Consider the following 19,063-nt stretch of genomic DNA (forward strand, 5'->3'; position numbering starts at 1 on the left):
GCAAGGTCCTCACTGTTGGGAACGATGTCAACAGATGTGTAGAGAGAGAGAAATTTTGAGGAATTAGCTCACGTGATTACAGAGGCCTGCAAGCCCCAATACACACAGCAGGCCAGCAGAGACTGCGGTAGGCTAGAGCCTCAGAGAGGGTAGCCGCTCAGTTCCAAAGGCCGTCTGCTGGTAGAATTCTTGAAGGAAAATCAATCTTTTCTTATAAAGTCTTCAACTGACTGAATGAGACCCACCCACATGGTGGAGAGTAATCTGCTTTACTCAAAGTCCACTGATGTAAATGTTAATCATCTAAAAAATACCTTCACAGGATGTGGTCCATATATACAATGGAATACTGCTCAGCCATAAAAAAAGAATGAAATCATGCCATTTGCAGCAACATGATATGATAGAGATTGTCATACTAAGTGAAGTAAGTCAGAAAGAGAAAGACACCATATGATATCATTTATATGTGGAATCTAAAATACAACACAAATGACATTATCTATTAAACAGAAACAGACTCACAGACATAGAGAACAGACTTGTGGTTGCCAAGTGGGAGGGGGGTGGGGGAGGCATGGGCTGGCAGTTTGGGGTTAGCAGATGCAAACTATTATATATATGATGGATAAACAACAAGGTCCTACTGTAGAGCACAGGGAACTATATTCAATATCCTGGGATAAACCATAATGGAAAAAAATAGGAAAAAAGAATGCATATACATGTATAACTGAGTCACTTTGCTGTACCGCAGTAACAAACACAACATTGTAAATCAGCTATACTTCAATTTAAAAAAAAATTTTTTTAAATACCTTCACAGAAACATCTAGAAGAACGTTTGACCAAATATCCGGGTGCCATGGCCCATCCAAGCTGACATAAAATCAACCATCACAAATGGCACCTGAACTCCTATCTCCATGCTACTTGTCCTTCCTTGTGTAACTGTGTCTTGTGTCCTCTGATCCTGTAAGGCCATTCTGATATCTTATCTGAATTCTTAGATCTCTCTTGAACTACTGCTTTAGGATCTTATAAAGTGAAAAATGAAGATCAGAGCCTTCGAAAACATTAGCTCACATTTTTACTTACGCTATGTCTGGGTTTATGGGATGTTGGTCCTCTTGAAAACAGAGACCCTGTGTTATTTTTCTCCAGCTCCTACCACCATGTCTGGGAAAGAGAAATAAACACTCATTGAATACACTGCCATCTTTCCTTCAAAAAAGATGTATTGAGCTCATGGAAGCATGAGAACAAAGCCTTCACGAGCTCAGATGTTCACGTCAGCTTTATCCATTGCTATCACCTGTCTCCTAATAGCACCGTCAGGACTATTTGGTAAAGGGATTAGAAACAGTCGATGGTGAGTGAGGAAATTAACTAGACTACCAGCTCCATGAGGAAGTGATCTTATAAGTCTTATATCTATCTACTCCAAGCACCTGCCACAACTCCAGACACCTATTAACTGCTCATTAAACAAATTGCACTGACCTGGGTGCAAATTCAATAGATTCTCCCTGTTACCAATTATCACCTTGTGGATGATGCTTTTATTTGTTAAAAAAGAAAACCCACAGTATAGGAAACGTGCTTCCAGATTATACTAAATAAAATGAAAATTATGACTATTTCGTTTTTATTGTAACAAAGCTTATTTATTATGCCTTATTGAATTATATTATTGAACCAAGTCAGAACTAAAATATTGTGTATTTCAACATAAAACTGAATATACACTATGCATTTTAGCAAGAAATGGTAAATTTTAAGTATCTTTCAGATATCTTTGTAACCCTACAAAAAATAAATTGAACATATATGTTTTTAAACAATCCATTCTACATGAGTAAAAGGAAAGTCACATTAAAGCGATCAGTTTCATGCTCTTGTACCTGTATTTCAAGGCCAAAAATCCAGCGCACTTATTTTTCCTTTTAAGCATTTAATTTTCAATATTTTCAGTAAGTATATTCATGTGACTATTTGAAGAAAGTTCTAAGACTACCTAATTCATTTATACAAGCTTTTTGGCAATAGTATAACCAGAAACTCTTTGCTAAAAGACATTGCTATAATGATAAAATAAAATGCATATATTCTTTAAGGACTTTCTTTCATTAATTCCACACAAGAACACTAAGCACTCCCAAGTAACATGCTTTCAGGTTTCAAATTTTATTTATTTTCATAATGAGATGAGAAGAGGGATCGGGTTGGGATTAGGGAAGGAGTATCCCTCTGTGTTTACGTGACTAGAATATCCATACAGATGATGTTTCATGCAGAGATGTCATCACATCAGTCATTTTCAAACCCTCAAGTCCACGATCTCGTGTAATCCACGTACGCACGTGTGAACTAAAACCAGATTAGTTATTATGTGAAGTGACGTGGAAAAGGAAATCGTGCTAGAAGACTTTCTGCAATTATCCCATTTCTCTCATAAAATTGGTAAGCGATATAATGAAGGTATTTGTTTTTCCCTCCACAGGACCTGGTTAGTGACCTGAAGGAGAAGCTTTCCAATCACTTCAAGGAAGTCATGGTGGGCCTCATGTACCCACCGCCCTCCTACGATGCCCACGAGCTCTGGCACGCCATGAAGGTAGAAATCGGATGAGAAAATATTTCCATAGTGCGGGACCTGCCCTATGATGATGCTATGTGTGATCAGGGAGGGGAGGGAACTTCTGCACAAAGAAGAAACAAAAGAAATGCTGGGGGTGGGGGGTGTCAGGAAAGGGGGAACCTCCAGAGCCCAGCGGCGGGATCAGTGGATTCTCCTGTTGTGCAAACTCAGACCCACCAACCCCGCTCTGTGCAATCTGCCAAAAGGAAAGCTTCCGGGGCTGTTTGGATCTGTGTCTCCCAAGTTATCTTCATACATTAAGAGGAAATATGATAATTCATGTGAATCTCTTCACACTGTGGTATAAATTGGGCTCATAAAGCAATGAGTCAGCAGTAATGCTGAGTCAGAGACAAAATAGAGATGACATCTTTATTTTTGCGACCCTAAAATAATCCTTTACAAAAACTATTGCTCAAATGTAGCAAAATGTTACTTCTGAAGGATTAGAGCAATTCTTTCTTACAGGAAAGAAATTAACTACAGATTTGTTAGAGGGTTGTTGGCTAGGGATGGAGGCCAAAAGGCTTTTCACATCTTTCCAAATGCTGATATGAAACACCTGCAGAGCTGCTGCAATCATTCCAATACAATGCCTGCCAATGACCTGATTACCCTGGTCTGGGAACAATGTGTGACTCGAAAAGGGAAACGGAAAAAATATTAAGGAATCTGGATCTTGGCCATCATATTTGTAGATCAGAATAAGCCTTATGTAAAATATGAATTTCAACTAATTCTTTTTTACAATTCCATATGTGGAATTTACTCAATTAAAATTCAGTGAGTAGATATGAATCTCAAAAGTATTGATTTTTGGTTTTACTATTTAAAAAAAATTTTATTGGAGTATAGTTGATTTAAACTGTTGTGTTAGTTTCAGGTGTACAGCAAAGTGACTCAGTTATACGTGTGCATACATCCACTCCACTTTTATTTGTTTTTTTAGATTCGTTTCCCATATAGCCTATTACAGAGTATTGAGTGTTGCATAATGTCAATCCCTACCTCTTGCAAAATGATGTGAAGTAAGTCCTATGTTACTGTTTAGATGACACTGTTACATTGTATCGATGTCTCATAGGATGGAAAGGATTTCTGAAGCTTTCTGAAAAAGATGTGTTGTCTTTAAAATCACCATCAGAGAAGAGTTTATGCCTATGGCTGAAAGAGACTACAGAAAGTAGCCAGTCCAAATGTTTAGGCAAACGGTGCAGAAGTCCACATCCTGGGAGAGGCAGGGAGACGTCTCTAAAACATCTGTGCAAAATTAGAGACCCAGGATCAAATTCGAGCTTGCCCAAGAATTGATATTCTAGCAGGAAAAAAATCAGTGTCATGAGCATTGTTTAAACATCTTTTCCCACATTATTTAGAAATGCCCATGCTGTTTTACTCTATGAAGAAACAGAGTTTCAGATAATATTATCTTCTTGGGACCAAAGAGCTAGTAAGTAGCAGAGGCAGACTGAACTGGGCCTGTCTTTAACCCAAACATATTTCCTTGCCCTCTGCCACCTCTCAGAACACCAGGGAGGCTGTATCCCTTTACTGCACAGAGTGCACTGTTATTTCCAGCACAGATGCCTTTATATTTCTCTCACTCTGTCCTTCTAGGGAGCAGGCACTGATGAGAATTGCCTCATTGATATATTAGCTTCAAGAACAAACGGAGAAATTTTCCAGATGCGAGAAGCCTACTATTTGCGTAAGGAAATACACATTTGTACATATGTTTTACACTCATATAAACTTTATATTTTTCAAATAACATGTAAAATATTCCAGTTTATGTATTTTAAAGAATTTTCTAAGACACTCATGTGTGAAATACCACTCACTCAAGACTAATTAATTCACTAGGTAGAATCGATGATTAGGGTACTAAAAATGAAACAATTCCCTAGACAATCAAGTTGAGCGGACTTTCCAGGAAAATAATTACTAGTTTCTATGAGGTGGGTGTTTACATTAGGACAGCAAGTACTTGGCACAGTGGCTCAGGGAGCATCGTATCTCTTACCTAGGAGGGACCAGGTATAAAGACAGAACAAAGCAAAGCGCGATGATCGCTCAGCAAATTCTACAAATATGGGCAACTACTTCAATTTACATAAACCTCATAACCACTGCGATCCACCTCAGAATCAGGTTTTTACACATTTTAAAAGTAGAAAGGTTAACTCTTTTCATTTTTAAAAAGGCTTAATGCCGTAAGTTCCATTGCATCGTGTATTATGTGACATTGAACTGTCAAGAAAATGTTACAGACAATCAGCTCTATTGCATTCAAACAAAAACAAGACTTTCCCAAGGGGAGTGAAGTAAAACCCTTCACTGAAAATATTAAGACAGGACAAAGACTTGGGGAGAGATGGGCTGGGCAGTGCGCTAAGGAAAGAGAAGGCAGGATTCTGAATTTTAAAGATTGTAGAATGCGGGCTTCCCTGGTGGCTCAGTGGTTGAGAGTCCGCCTGCCGATGCAGGGGACACGGGTCCGTGCCCCGGCCCGGGAAGATCCCACATGCCACGGAGCGGCTGGGCCCGTGAGCCACGGCCGCTGAGCCTGCGCGTCCGGAGCCTGTGCTCCGCAACGGGAGGGGCCCAGGCAATGAGAGGCCCGCGTACCGCAAAAAAAAAAAGATTGCAGAATGTAAAATGATTCTCAATGTTGTTTCTCAGTTTTGGAATAGACATAGTACTTTTTTTTTTTTAAGAAAACCGACCTGGGCCTATGTTACCATTGCTGTCAAATTACTTGGGTGGACTGTTTATTGGCTTCATGTGAGTAGAATGTGGTAAAAGACAAAGAAATGTCAGCAGATTAGATGTCTCCTCACTTTCCACTCATACGGGGGAAGTAGCGCTGACCTAGGCAAGCACAGCGATACGTGGTTCTATCATAAACCAACCCTCCAACATGGGCGTTCTCGTACCCAGAATACAACCGGGACCTGCAGGAGGACATTTACTCAGAGACCTCGGGACACTTCAGAGATACGCTGGTGAACTTGGTCCAGGTATGAAACTCCAAAATTCACACCATTTTGCACGATTAAAAAAATAGGTATGTTTCGTTTTCAAAAAATAGGACAGAAAACTCCAGTTTACCCCAGTTTAACAGTGAATTCTGTACAATAACAAGTACTGAATGCCAGCTAAATTGAAGGCACTATGATAGAAACTTGGGTTGGATATAGAAACAAACAAATATGAATAAGACACCATCTCTGTTCTCAAAACAATCTGCTATAAGTAAAATGATTATAATTATCAATAAATGCATAAATAATTATATATTACAAGGATGTTAACAGATTTAAAATACTACGGTTACAATTAGAATGAGAACATCGCCTAAGGCCCCAGGGACCCAGGACCGCACCAACAGGTGAACAGTTAGAATCACCAGATGAGAGTACAATACACATAGGGATCCAGGAGCCTCACGCATGACTTTAAATGAGGAGAATCTGGATTACTGAAAATAAAAACTAGTTTTCCCTTCTTACCATCTCTTTATTTCTGTAATTCCGTCTTCTCCTTCAGCTTGTGTTGACCAAATCAATCAGACACACCCTCAGTACCCGATGAAGTGATGCAGGAAACGGGAGAGGATTCAGCAGGAAACAGGGGCTTGGATTTAGGCAAGACAAGCTATTTCGGTTCCTCTGTGTTATCACTCAGATTGTTGACTAGCCATCTTCTAGCAGGGAGAGCAGTGGATGGAACTCCATGTTCCAGGGCAGGTTATAGAACTTATAGAATGAAAGAAAACAAGGGAACATCAGTTCAGGAAAAAAATACAGAAAATCTCCCAACCACTCCAGAAAACAGACCCACAGCCATATGCTAATTTTTCTTTCTGAAATTGCAGGTTCCAACTTTTACCTAGAGAGAGTTCTTTTTTTTTAATTCTACAAAGTTTTTATTACAAAAATGAACAACTTTATTTCTCAAGTTAAAGTATTGTATTACTTTACACAAGAAAGATAAAAATTAAGAATTCTTTCTACCCTGTCTAGAACTACTCTATATACAGGAAATAGTTAAAATGACTATTGATAATGATTTTTTTTCCTTTAAAATATCAATGGCAGTGTGCAAATTTAAGTGACTACTTCATTTTCCTTCTTTTCTGATTGGGCAATTTTGCTATCTTCCTCCTTCGGGGTGGATTAACACATCCAATAAAACACAGGAGGTGTGGTTTCTTTAATGTGTGTTTATTGTGATTAAAAACTTTATACTGTACTTCACAATAGTCTCTATAATTTAAGAATGAATAAATATATCAGCCAGATTAGAACACAAACTAACAATTCCATTCATTGCCAGGCAACAAGGATTTAAAATTTTTTTGTCTCTTTTTTTTTGAGCCCAAGTTATTGTCAGTTCTGAATTAGGAATAAAGAAATCCAAAAGGAAAGATTCCAGAGGAAGCAAGTATTAGCTGCCCCAGACAGAGGAGAGATTGGTGACTAGGGCTGGTTGGATTTCTTCAAAATTGTTCAACTGAAAAAAATGGCATAGTACTGAGCAAATCTATTGACCTTTCAACTAAAGTAAAAATTCTATTTGTAAAAACAAAATCAAGAATTTGCTTTCTTGTTTAATTTCGTTTGCTGTGGTTTAATCTGCATGTGCATGGCATGGCCGCATAGTTCATAAAACTGCCTGTATCAATTCCTCAAGTCCTATTCTGAAGATCCTAATCTCTGGGATGAGAACATCAATAGAGAATAGATATCGTCCAACTTGAGACTTCTGTGTAAGGTGTTGTAGAAATAAGCTTATTTAAATTTGTGACAGAAGTTGAGTCATTATAGGAAAAAAGGTTTTAATAATCATTATTAATATTAAAAATAATCTCACTTGGCAACGTCAGTTGAATATTTTCTAACTTTTCAACGTTGTAAGATTAATTAAAACATTCTCTCAATTTAGAAGGGTCTTCATCTTTTGGTTTTCTAGGACTGATGCTCCGTAATGTAAATTAAAACAACAGTTTCCAGTCAGAAATTCGTGTTGGCATTAGGACTGCCCCTAATAAAACCAAAAGCCCTATTATAAATCCATGAGTTGCATCTTAATAGCAAACACATTTTTATTTTCTTAGTATCCGAAAAGAAATTTATGTCAATTTATTAAAGAAATATATAAGCTTTCTAGGAAGACAAAAAATATATTTCATTAGGACTATGTCGCATTCCACTAGGCCTATATCACAGTCCAGCCTCTCCTTCCAAATTTGGCTTCTTTTCTCTCCCATCCATGGTTGATCCCCAGCACATCCCATAATAACAAGAATCTGTTTTGTAAATAAGATCATTTGTATCATGTTTTAGATTCTATATATAAGCGCTATATGGTATTTGTCTTTCTCTGTCTGACTTCCTAGGTAGGATCATCTCTAGGTCCATCCATGTTGGATCAGTAGGATCAGTAGGATCATCTCTAGGTCCACCCATGTTGCTGCAAATGGCATTATTTCATTCTTTTTTATGGCTGAGGAGTATTCCATTGTATATATGAACCACATCTTTATCCATTCATCTGCTGATGGACATTTAGGTTGCTTCCATGTCCTGGCTATTGTAAACAGTGCTGCTATGAACATAGGGGTGCAGGTATCTTTTCAATATGTGTACGTGTATAACTGAATCACTTTGCTATACACCTGAAACTAACCCAACATTGTAAATCAACTATACTTCAATAATTGTTTTTTAAAAAAGGCAAAAAAATATAACAAGGTACCTGCTGGTCTCCATCTGAGAGTCAGCTCCCCAGGGGAGCCGAATGGCTGCACCCCGTCCCTGGGAACTCAGATGGGCTCCGTGGCTGGCCTGACGTTTCACGTCTGCTGAGTGAGAGACTAACATGAAAACAGCCCCAAGACACCATACCTCCACCTCCACTGTTAAATGTGATTGCTCCCACCTCCAACCCCAGCTATTTGTACTCCAGTTCTATTTCCATCTGGTAAAATTCCAATGATCAGGTATTCAAATAACCTCTCAGAATCTCTGCACCTCATCAAAGGTTATGCTACAAACCCCCTAAAAGTAACTGACAGCCAAGAATCAGGATCGCAGTGTGTTTTTATAAAGCAAAGCTCTTATATTTCAGGGAAAAACACACAGTTCTGAAAACTAAACTTGAGAGAAAATAAATCACAAGGGGAAAAAAATCAGCGAACGATATTTTCCCTTGATGTAATAGAGCTATCTATCTTATGCACAATTGCAGGTCCTTTTTCCTGAAATTAAACAATAATGCTTTATTTTTGATAGAGTATAAATGTGAGGAGGTGTATTTGTATATATAATATTATTTGTATAGACACACATATTTTAAAATAATACACAATTTATTTTATCACTGGGTTTCACCTAATTTGGATTATGACTTTACAGGATAAAGTATTACTTCTTAAGTTCAATTTCTAGAGTTGGAACTTAAGTGTGTGTGTGTGTTTAACCTTGAAATAGCTCTTCAGAGCAGTAAAATTGTCCTTTCAACATAGAATATAAAAATTGATGGTGAAGCAAGACCCAGATTTTATAAGAAGCCAAGGGGAATTAATGAGGTTTACTTAAATATTATGTATTTGTAAGGTTTCATAGTATATTCCCCTTAAAATGTAAAACACAATTTACGAGTATAAGATAATACATATTTCAAAGAAAGCACTTAACTCAAAATTGAAAATGGAAGTGAAAAACTTATATTTCAAGATCAGGAGTGCCATGTAATGCTTAGTAAAATGTATAATTTCTCATAGATGTTTAAATATTTTGAAGTCTGACCACTGACTTCTGACTTCTACATTAATGGCTCTTCATTTTGGACCTCCTGGTTTAGGCTTTGGATCAGTAAACTTCCAAGACTGAAAATGATGTAACGTTAACTAGAGAATTGAAGAAGTCCATCACTTCTGACCACTGTCTGTGGTGTACACCATTTCAGAGACTCTGTCTAGACATCTTACAAAAAGAGGTGATGAGTTCCAGCCAAGTAACTGGCACTGTCACTTGACCAAGTTCCTTCTACCCTCTAGTTGGGATCCTTATTCTCTCTGCCCCTATCTCTCTCTCTAGATAGATGTTTGATAGATGGTAGATGATAGATACATACATACATATATACATAGAGAGATGATAGATACATAGATAGATAGACAGACAGATAGATATAGATAGGTAGACAGGTAGATCGATGACGGATAGATAATAGATAGATAGATACTCTGTGTAAAACAACCAGGTACATATCTATGTATCTTTTGCTCTTGGCTCTAAGTCAGCTGTGTGTCCTTAGGTTTATCATTTTGCTTTCTTGAGATTCCAGATATTTACCCTGTAAATTAAAGGAAGTGAACCCATTCTGCTCCATTCCCTCCCAGTACCCATATTCTAAAATTCTTCAGCAATTATAATCACTTCCTCCTCCCTCCCTCTGCAGCTTCGCTTCCAGAATCAAGGGAAACACCGCCCACGGCTTTCATCTTTTTGACATCATGAACATTCAGATACACCTCTTTTTTGTGAATTAATAGAGATTGAGGGAATTGGAAGCTTTAAGGTATTCATGAAACAGGAAGTGTTTAAATTACTGTCATATTTTCTGGGGGAAAAAAAGAGCTTTTAATCTATAAAGAATTTTCCAACAGGGCTATTTCTAATAAGAAAACCACTCAACCAGAACACGTTCTTCTTGAAAACTAATGCCAATCACTGAACTGGCTCACAGCACTTCCTGTGCTTTTATTAAACCAGATTTACAGGAGATCTAATTATCTGTCAAATAATGAAAAGTTAGTCACTTAGAGATCAATTAATCCATATGTGCAAATCGCCCTGCAGATGATAAATGTTTCCACAGACAGAAAGAATGGAAACTGTCCTCATCTTGGCTGCCGGGAGTCTCCGGCGATGCTTCCTCAGACTCATGCCCCGAGGCCTCAGGGGACCATCTGTAGCCACTTTGCTCCAAATACTTCCAGCCAGATTTCAATTCCTTTCATTGCTTCCTTTCACATTTTGATTTTGCCCTTAACCCCAATTCTCATGTAGGCCATTTCTCTGGCATTTACATCACCTGCCAGTCTACTGTCTTAGGCTTTTTAATACGACAAAATCCACTTGCTGGGAAAAGCTAAATCACACATTAAACTGATACACATTTTTTTAATCTACCAGTCTGCTTAAAGTGCTTTTGGCAATTAACTGCACAAAGAAGTAGACAGATGGGCACCATTTCAAGTTAAATGTCCAAAAATCAAAACTCTCACAAAAATTTCAGAACTGCAGAAATTTCTTAAATATTTCTCACAAACTTTGCATGCGTAGGTGTTTAGTTAGCTACATCGTTTGATTGGCAATCACAAAAAACACTTCAATGATCCAGAAAAGCTTCCCGTTTCTACTAACTGGTGTTTAAATTCTGCCATCTAAAAGGTATTTCTTTAACTTCCCTTCCTTCGTTTAGTATTGACTCAGTGAATATTTCTCAAAAGCCTACAACATGCCAAGGACAATTGGGAATTATCCAAAGAGATAAAGACCCCAGTCTTAAGAAGCTTGCATTCTAGTGGGGGGATGCAGACAGCTAAGGAGAAATCTAATAAATTGGTGCCTTTCACAGCATGTTAGGCGATGAAGGATACGGCAGGGCAGGGGAGGGGATGGCGGGTAGGTTATGATGTTGCACAGGTTGGTCAGGGCAAATCCCACTGAGCAGACGAGACTTGACCAGTTAAGCTGGTTAACTTATATCGCTTTTTCTGTCTCAGTTTGATCAGAACCAAGTAACCTTCATGATGGTTTGGCCTCACCCTTGCTCCCTCTGGAGCCTAAGACTCCCACTAGTGCCCAGGTGTGTTCCCCACAGGGCTCCAGCCAGCGCGGTCTGTCTCACAGCCCTGGCCTGCTGGAAGGGTCTGCCCTGCTGCGGCCATAAACCACTCCACCTGTCAGGCTCCGCTGCCAAGCTCCTCCATCAGGAGCAGATGAGAGATTTCGGGCCCATTCGTGCTGCTTCGGGACTGAGATGAATGCAGGAAGGTGTCCTCAGGGCCTCGGCTGCCCTATCTTGCTCTGTCACCGAGTTCATTTCCAGAGTCCGAAAAGACAACAGGAGCAGAAGACAGTGACCTCTGTGTTCTTCCAGCAAAGTCAAAAAAGAAAAAAAAAGCATTTCCTCCAGATCTGGACCCAAAGGAAAGGAAAGGTTAAATAAACTGTCTCATCACACGTCTCTACCTCTTTCTGCCCTCTGGTCCTCATAACCCTCAGGGACCAGAGGGTCCTGCATTAGTGAGCTCTCCTTCCCTCCTGTTTGAAAGGACTTCTCTTAGGGCAGCTTGGCCGTGTCTGTGCTTTCTTCATATGATAAAGAGGCTGGAGTGAAACAAATTTACAAAATACTCTCACTGCACACATTCTGGATTTCATCGTTATTTTACTGTTGCCAATATGAGATGTTACAAGTCAGAGACCGAGCATTAACTCACGCTTTCTCTCTGCCTTTTCCTTCTGACGATGTTAAAATCCTGTCTCTACCAGCCGGCCAGGCGGTGGGTGCTGTTTGAAGGGGTGGGCGGCAGAGATACCGCTCAGGGAATTGGAAAAGCGAAAAACTTGTCAACTCCTTTGAAAGATTACCTCGGCTACAAAGAAAAAATGAAAAGTGCCCACATTTTTAATAAGACCTGCATTGCATAAAGTACCCAAGAAATGAAGACTAACTCCGACTAATGATAGAACTTTCTTAGGAGTCTCCAGTGTATTTGGTGGCTCAAAGATTTGTGTCCCGGTAACCCTACTAAGTTGTCAATTCAGAGCACTTACAGAGGGAAACCTGTGCTTACTTCACAGGGAACCAGGGAAGAAGGGTACACGGACCCTGCCACGGCTGCCCAGGACGCCATGGTAACGGGCCAGCCCTGGGGCAACCGCGGGACCTTGGGCACACCAGCCTGGGGCCGCGGTGCTACCTGGCGGCCTGTGATGTTTCAGGTGCTGTGGGAGAGCTGCCAGAAGAGGACAGGGGAGCACAAAACGCTTTTGCAAATGATCCTGTGTAACAAGAGCTACCAGCAGCTATGGCTGGGTAACTGCCCTCTGTTCTTTACAGCTATCCCCTGATTAGAGAATAAAAAGCAAGTAGGTAATTGGGAAAAGGGGGTGTTACATATAAAGAGAGGAAAGCCAGTCATCTCAAAGGTACCTCTTTCGGGTTATGTTTATACAGACGTGCCTCATCTAATAACATTGCTAAGGATAAAGTTCCCCTAGAATTTTACTTTGCCAATAATTGAATCACATAACCTTTCAATACTAAACTTTTTAAAACCACCTCTATTTCTGATGGAGAACTTACCTATATTACCTATCTCCTGTTAGGTGCATCATATGTTGTCTTAAAAAGAATATGGTGAGGGCTTCCCTGGTGGCGCATGGTTGAGAGTCCGCCTGCCGATGCAGGGGACACGGGTTCATGCCCCGGTCCGGGAAGATCCCACATGCCGCGGAGCGGCTGGGCCCGTGAGCCACGGCCGCTGAGCCTGTGCGTCCGGAGCCTGTGCTCTGTAACGGGAGGGGCCACAGCAGTGAGAGGCCCGTGTACCGCAAAAAAAAAAAAAAAAAAAAAAAAAGAATATGGTGAACACAGTCCATAATGAACCAAGGCCATTATTACTGAAGTCGTGATTTATGTGAAGCTGCCTTACTGGTCCTACTTTGTTCAACTTTCCCCAAACTGCTGTACCTTCCTGTCTCCCTTATTTTTTAAAATACTTTTTTGTTTTTTTCTACGATATATAACACACAAAAGTCGATTAAAAAGTTTTAAAAGATGGCCTACTGCAACCCAACACCCACCCCTAGACTTTATTTACCTGCACTGTGTGTAAGCAATCAAATCCACGTTTGCATTTTAAATTTATAATATTCATAAAATCTCCTTTGAATTATATCGATTTGTTGAAGTTTTCCAGGAATTTCAAACTATTTCTGGGCAAGACATAGTAGATGCCATTAATGAATGTTACGATGGATCCTTTCAAGAGCTGCTAGTTGCAATTGGTGAGTAATAATGTGTCTGGCACAATGAGGGCTGATTAGCTCTGACTGAATTAAAGATGCATGAGCAAGCTCTTGATTGAGTCACTTTCCCCTGAATTTAATTATTTAGACAGAATGTTAACTCTGTAGAGGAAACATGCATCGGCTACTGATACAATGCACTAAACTGGCAAGTTAATAACTTTCATGAACCCATGCCCTTCCTAACAGCTGTCAACTTTCACACTAGGAAACCTTGAATTCTCAGGTAATTGGGATCTCACACCTTTAAATTCATCTTGTACATACTAACTTCCTTTCCCTTGTAAAGAAGGTTATGGTTTTACCGCTATTCTGAATGTTGACATTTTAATACCATGTACAATGAGGGATCCCACAGAGAACTCACAAAGTATCAGTCTTCCAGGACTGTAACTGGAAAAAAAAAAAAAGCATTCTCATTGTTTCCCAAATTGTGAAGAAAACATGTACTGTCACTCCCAAACTTTCTTCTTTTCTCTCTGATTTTTCCTAGTTCTCTGTGTTCGAGACAAACCCGGCTATTTTGCTTACAGATTATACAGTGCAATCCATGTAAGTATGAGCCACGAATTTTTAAAATTTCTCCAGAAATCATGTCTACTTTCTCAAAGGACTAGTTTTACTTCAATTATTTAAATATTGATTCCCATATTTGAATTTGTATGCAAATATATTAATTTCAGAGAAAATATGCTCCAGTGAAGAAATATTTATACACCAAAATGAGACCCATCAAATAAAGAGAATGCTCTGCTTTCTGTATCAAACAGAGGTACCCAAGAAGTATTCCTTGGGGCCTCTCCCCCCAGGGAGATGTGCTTTCGCGTTTCTTAGCATCTGGAGAAACTGGTAGGTCCAAATACTTTTACCGCATATGAAGACCACCCCCTCATACTCAGGCAATTACACAACATACGGCATCAATCAGAAAATGTCAAAGCATTACAAACTCTCAGAAAGACATGGCTGCATTCCTGAGCGTTAAAAACACAAAAGGTGAGTGGTTATTTTTAAACATAAAGTATTATTTTAAAAAACACTTAAAATGAGACATCTAGACAACAATAAACTCTAAAGCTATTTTTGTAATTAAGTGAGAATGTTTTTTAGTTTCGGGTGATAGTCAACTGCACATCTTTGGTGCATTCATTTTCAAAGAAACAAACACTTATGTGCATGAGACAATGCATATTTCATCCACAATGTGCACGAAAATATTGAGAAAATGAAAAGGTCTCATACAAATCACTATACATGTCATAGCCCTGAAAACTCAAAGAAAATCATTAAAAACAATTCAGTGGTACAATAATTTCACGGGAGTGTTTTATCCTCAAAGTAATTGTCATACACCAGCTTCTTAGAGGTAGCCAGCAAGCTTGGATAATATGTGAATCATCAAGAATATTTTATTTATTTATTTTTATTGATGTGCAAGTATTTTTTATTAGGTACAAGAACCCATGTGTCCTCAGAACACAGGATCAAGATCAGAGCTCACAGTCCTCTGCTTCTTTTTGATTCTATTTCCAAGAATAAAGGTGGATTTGATTAACTATGTATTTAAAACTGTATTGGGCAAGGATGTTGGATGACATCAACCATTTCCTTCTCCAACAAAAAGAGTAAAGCTTCACTTGTGAATGACCTTGGGAAAATAATCACATTACTCCGATTCCAATTATGCCCAAAGTGAGGGCCAATTATCCTAATAATAAATAAAAACTCTACCCTTGCTGTGTGTGTCAATGCAAAAAGGAAGGTATGTGTACTCACGAACAGTTTGCAGGTACAGCAGAGGAGTGTATATTCCAGTAATCAGAGTGCTCATATACAAGGGTCTCCTGCCAATGTCAAGTATTGTTCAAAAGCTGTTTTCACCAGCTCTCACCAAAGAAAATCTCTGTTTTTCTCCTGTGTATTCTAAGCGAATGATACACAACTTAAATATGGGAAGTTGGTTGGATCATTCATTTTTATCACTTCAAATTATGGAAAAGTTTGTTAGTAGGTCTATACCCCAAACATTCAGACATCAAAAATTAGCTGCTGCTTCCTGGCCACTGGATGTCACCAGTACTCCATTTGAACAGACAAGTTGCAATTGCTTTGTGAAGCGGTATTCGTTCCGGACCTAGTACACAGAAAGGGATGGCTGTGTATTGTTCAGTATTGGAGGTTAAATCAGCAAATATTTTGAGTACCTGGAATTCTTACTTTTACAGTTTTCCACAATAAGCAGACGATAAAATAAAAATATAATTGCCGTCTTAGAAACGCTGACGTTCATCTAACAGAGTTGGGACCCACCTCCCAACCCAGGAAGAATTTTTACCTAGAAGGAGCACACGATCAGATTTGCATCTTAAGATGCAGTGTTCAGGCGACAGAGGGGAGGTTGACCAGGTTTAAAAGGGAGAATTATAGAGTCTCAGATGTAGAAAACAAACTTATGGTTGCCAGGGGGAAAGGGGAGAGGGATAAATTAGGAGATTGGGACTGACATATACACACTACTATGTATAAAATGGATAACTAATAAGGCCCTACTATATAGCTCAGGGGACTCTACTCAACGCTCTGTAATGGGCTATATGGGAAAAGAATCTAAAAAAGAGCGGAGATATAATATATATATATGTACATGTATAACTGAATCACTTCGCTGTACAGCAGAAGCTAACACAACATTGTAAATCAAATACACTCCAATAAAAAACGTTTTTTTAAATAAAAGGGAGGATTATTGCAGAATCAGGTGAAGTGATGAGGGCCAGTATCAAGGCTGTGACCCTGGAAATAGAGATTAGAGGGCATTTAAGAAGCAGAGTAGATGGACCACTTGACTGTGTGTGTACAGTGTGGGGGGCTGGGGGGGGCGGGTCACAGAGGGGAGGCGGAGTCTGAGTCGATGCCCATGGGTGGGGATGCCAGGGCTTGAGGGATACAGGACCAGGAGCCTGCGGCCACAGAAAAGAGGATGAATCGATTTTAGAGAGACTGACTTTAAGGTGCTGTTTCCTTATTGTTTTTCTCCCCTTGGCTGTGTCTTTTAGGACTTTGGTTTCCATAATAAAACCGTGATCAGGATTCTCATTGCCAGAAGTGAAATAGACCTGATGACCATAAGGAAACGATACAAAGAGAGATACGGGAAGTCCCTCTTCCATGACATCAAAGTAAGTCTCCTCCTCGTGACTTATTTGCAGCCATATTTGATCCTTTTCGAAACTGAAACAAGGGCTGTAATTTAACTAACCTCATGGTGGAATCTAAAAAGTTAACTATTCTGGCTGGGATCATCTACATGAGTAGGTCAGGCAGCCTTAGTGCACCAACAGGTGAGAAAAATCCCTTCACCTCGGTGACAAAACTTATTCCTCTTTGATGTGTTTTAAGCAAAAGTCATTGGTTGGTCATGCAACCCACGATGATCATCCCACGATCATGTGATGAGGCTCTACAAGCTAACTGGCCAAGCATGATTAGCGCCAGCAAGAAAGCATTTCGCCAGAAGAGCCCATTAATGGTGAAGAGCTTTCTGAGATCAGCTCTCCTGTGTTGTCATAGGAGGGGGCAGCCAGTCAGATCCCATCACACGGGTGCAAAATTCTGCACACTGCCATCCCATGAGCCCTTGAAGCTCATGCCTAGAAGCGATGACTCAGAAGTCAACAGGCTGGTGGTTTCTTCATTCTGATACACCTAAGCTTGAGCCTGGATTTTGATCAAACCTAGCAAAGAATTATCAGAGTACGTAGGACCATCTACGTAACTTGGGGCACCCCATGGAAAATGAAAACGTTTGACCCCTCGTTCAAAAAAGTATAAAGAACTTCAAGACGGCACCCTCAGAGCATTAACCCAAGCACAGGGCCCTAGAATGTATCTTAATGTATATTTTGCACATGGCTAAGTCCTGTTACCTTGTCCACGTTGTTTCCATTGAAATTTTCAATTGCATAAAATAGCTTTTTAGTTTATTGAAAGATACAGAAGAAACTTGACAACCCAAGGAGGAAGAGATCACACAACCCAGAAGACCTTGTAGGCCCTCAGGGAGCTGAAGTGATTTCCAAGAGGAAGGGTTAAGGGAGCATTTAAGAGACATCTTCCTCCTTCGTCTTTGATAAAACTCTCCTTACAGCCACCTTCAAAACCTTAAACTTTTAGTGGTGCTAAACATTTCTCATTGAGAAATGCGTGTCATAACTCATTTTCTAAATGAATAAACTAGTTCTAATACCTATACAGCAATTAACGACAGCCACCTCAAAATCTACTAATATTCACATATGATTAATGCAACTTTACTATGTGCATTTAGGGCAGTGAATTATAATTACACAACTTTGTGTAAGAGAACATGGATGTGAGAGTTGACTTTTAACAAAGATAAGTTTTATAATTCCTTTTATTTACTACTATCTTTTTTTTGAAAACTTAGAAACTACGGAAGCATGATAAAAGGATTAAAATGGCCCTAATTCTCCACCACAGATAACCAATAACAAAATTTTTTGTACATGTTTTCTTTTAAAAACTGTTTTACTACTTAAAGTAATATTTTTATTAAATCATGGATCCCACTGTAAAAGTTCTAAAGTACATAAACTGCCCCACATTATTATTTATTGCTTTTTACTTTTTCACTATTATACATAATATTATGGTGTATATTTTGGAGCATAAATCTTGGGCTCATCAATAATTGATCATTATTTCCTTAGCACAGATTTCTTGAAGTAGAATTTCTGCATTAATGAGTATAAACATTTTTAAGCCCTCTGAGGCATACTGCCCAATCTGCCTTCCAGACTCCACACTGATTTACAACAATAAATGAGGACACCTCTTTCAAGTTGAGGAGATGATTTGATTCTACTGGAAGTTATTCTTCTTATAAAAACACATTAGGGTTCCATCAACTTTATATAAACTTCTTTCTATTGACTATAACCATGGTATTACTTTTCAGTAACTTCCAGGGAATAGTTCTCAGGGCATATTAAATACTTAGATGAAAAAAATAAATAATTCTTGTGATGCTAACGGCCCATGGTCTTTCATTCTATAGTTCAGAGGAATTATGCTTCTTTTTAGAAATACTATGACATTGTATTTCAAATACATTACATTTTCTTCCTTTCAGCATTTCGCTTCAGGGCATTACGAGAAGGCTCTGCTTGCCATCTGTGCCGGTGATGCTGACGATTACTAAATAAAAAGAAGGATTTGGAGGATGCACTCATCTTCAGAGACACGTCAAAATATAGATTCTGTGATTAATATGCATTGTTAGTAGCATTAT

General features: G+C 39.1%; 2 protein-coding genes across 2 annotated transcripts in view; one reads left to right on the plus strand and one right to left on the minus strand.

Annotated features, from left to right (window-relative positions):
• The window catches only part of ANXA10 (annexin A10), a 43,344-nt gene extending 24,371 nt beyond the window's left edge, over window positions 1-18,973 (plus strand). The window contains exons 4-12 of the mRNA XM_073805690.1: window positions 2,504-2,617; window positions 4,259-4,349; window positions 5,582-5,661; window positions 12,523-12,576; window positions 12,664-12,757; window positions 13,636-13,731; window positions 14,246-14,304; window positions 16,809-16,931; window positions 18,905-18,973. Of these exons, the coding sequence (XP_073661791.1) occupies window positions 2,504-2,617; window positions 4,259-4,349; window positions 5,582-5,661; window positions 12,523-12,576; window positions 12,664-12,757; window positions 13,636-13,731; window positions 14,246-14,304; window positions 16,809-16,931; window positions 18,905-18,973 (780 nt within the window). The remainder of the gene's footprint in view (window positions 1-2,503; window positions 2,618-4,258; window positions 4,350-5,581; window positions 5,662-12,522; window positions 12,577-12,663; window positions 12,758-13,635; window positions 13,732-14,245; window positions 14,305-16,808; window positions 16,932-18,904) is intronic.
• The window catches only part of DDX60 (DExD/H-box helicase 60), a 124,496-nt gene continuing 120,918 nt past the window's right edge, over window positions 15,486-19,063 (minus strand). Inside the window, exons 42-43 of the transcript XR_012332330.1 lie at window positions 18,889-18,969; window positions 15,486-15,675 (exon numbers count right to left, since the gene is read on the minus strand). The gene's annotated coding sequence lies outside the window, so the exon portion shown is untranslated. The remainder of the gene's footprint in view (window positions 15,676-18,888; window positions 18,970-19,063) is intronic.

This window comes from Tursiops truncatus, chromosome 6 (genome assembly GCF_011762595.2).
Source record: "Tursiops truncatus isolate mTurTru1 chromosome 6, mTurTru1.mat.Y, whole genome shotgun sequence".
In the NCBI taxonomy this organism is placed as follows: Eukaryota; Metazoa; Chordata; class Mammalia; order Artiodactyla; family Delphinidae; genus Tursiops; species Tursiops truncatus.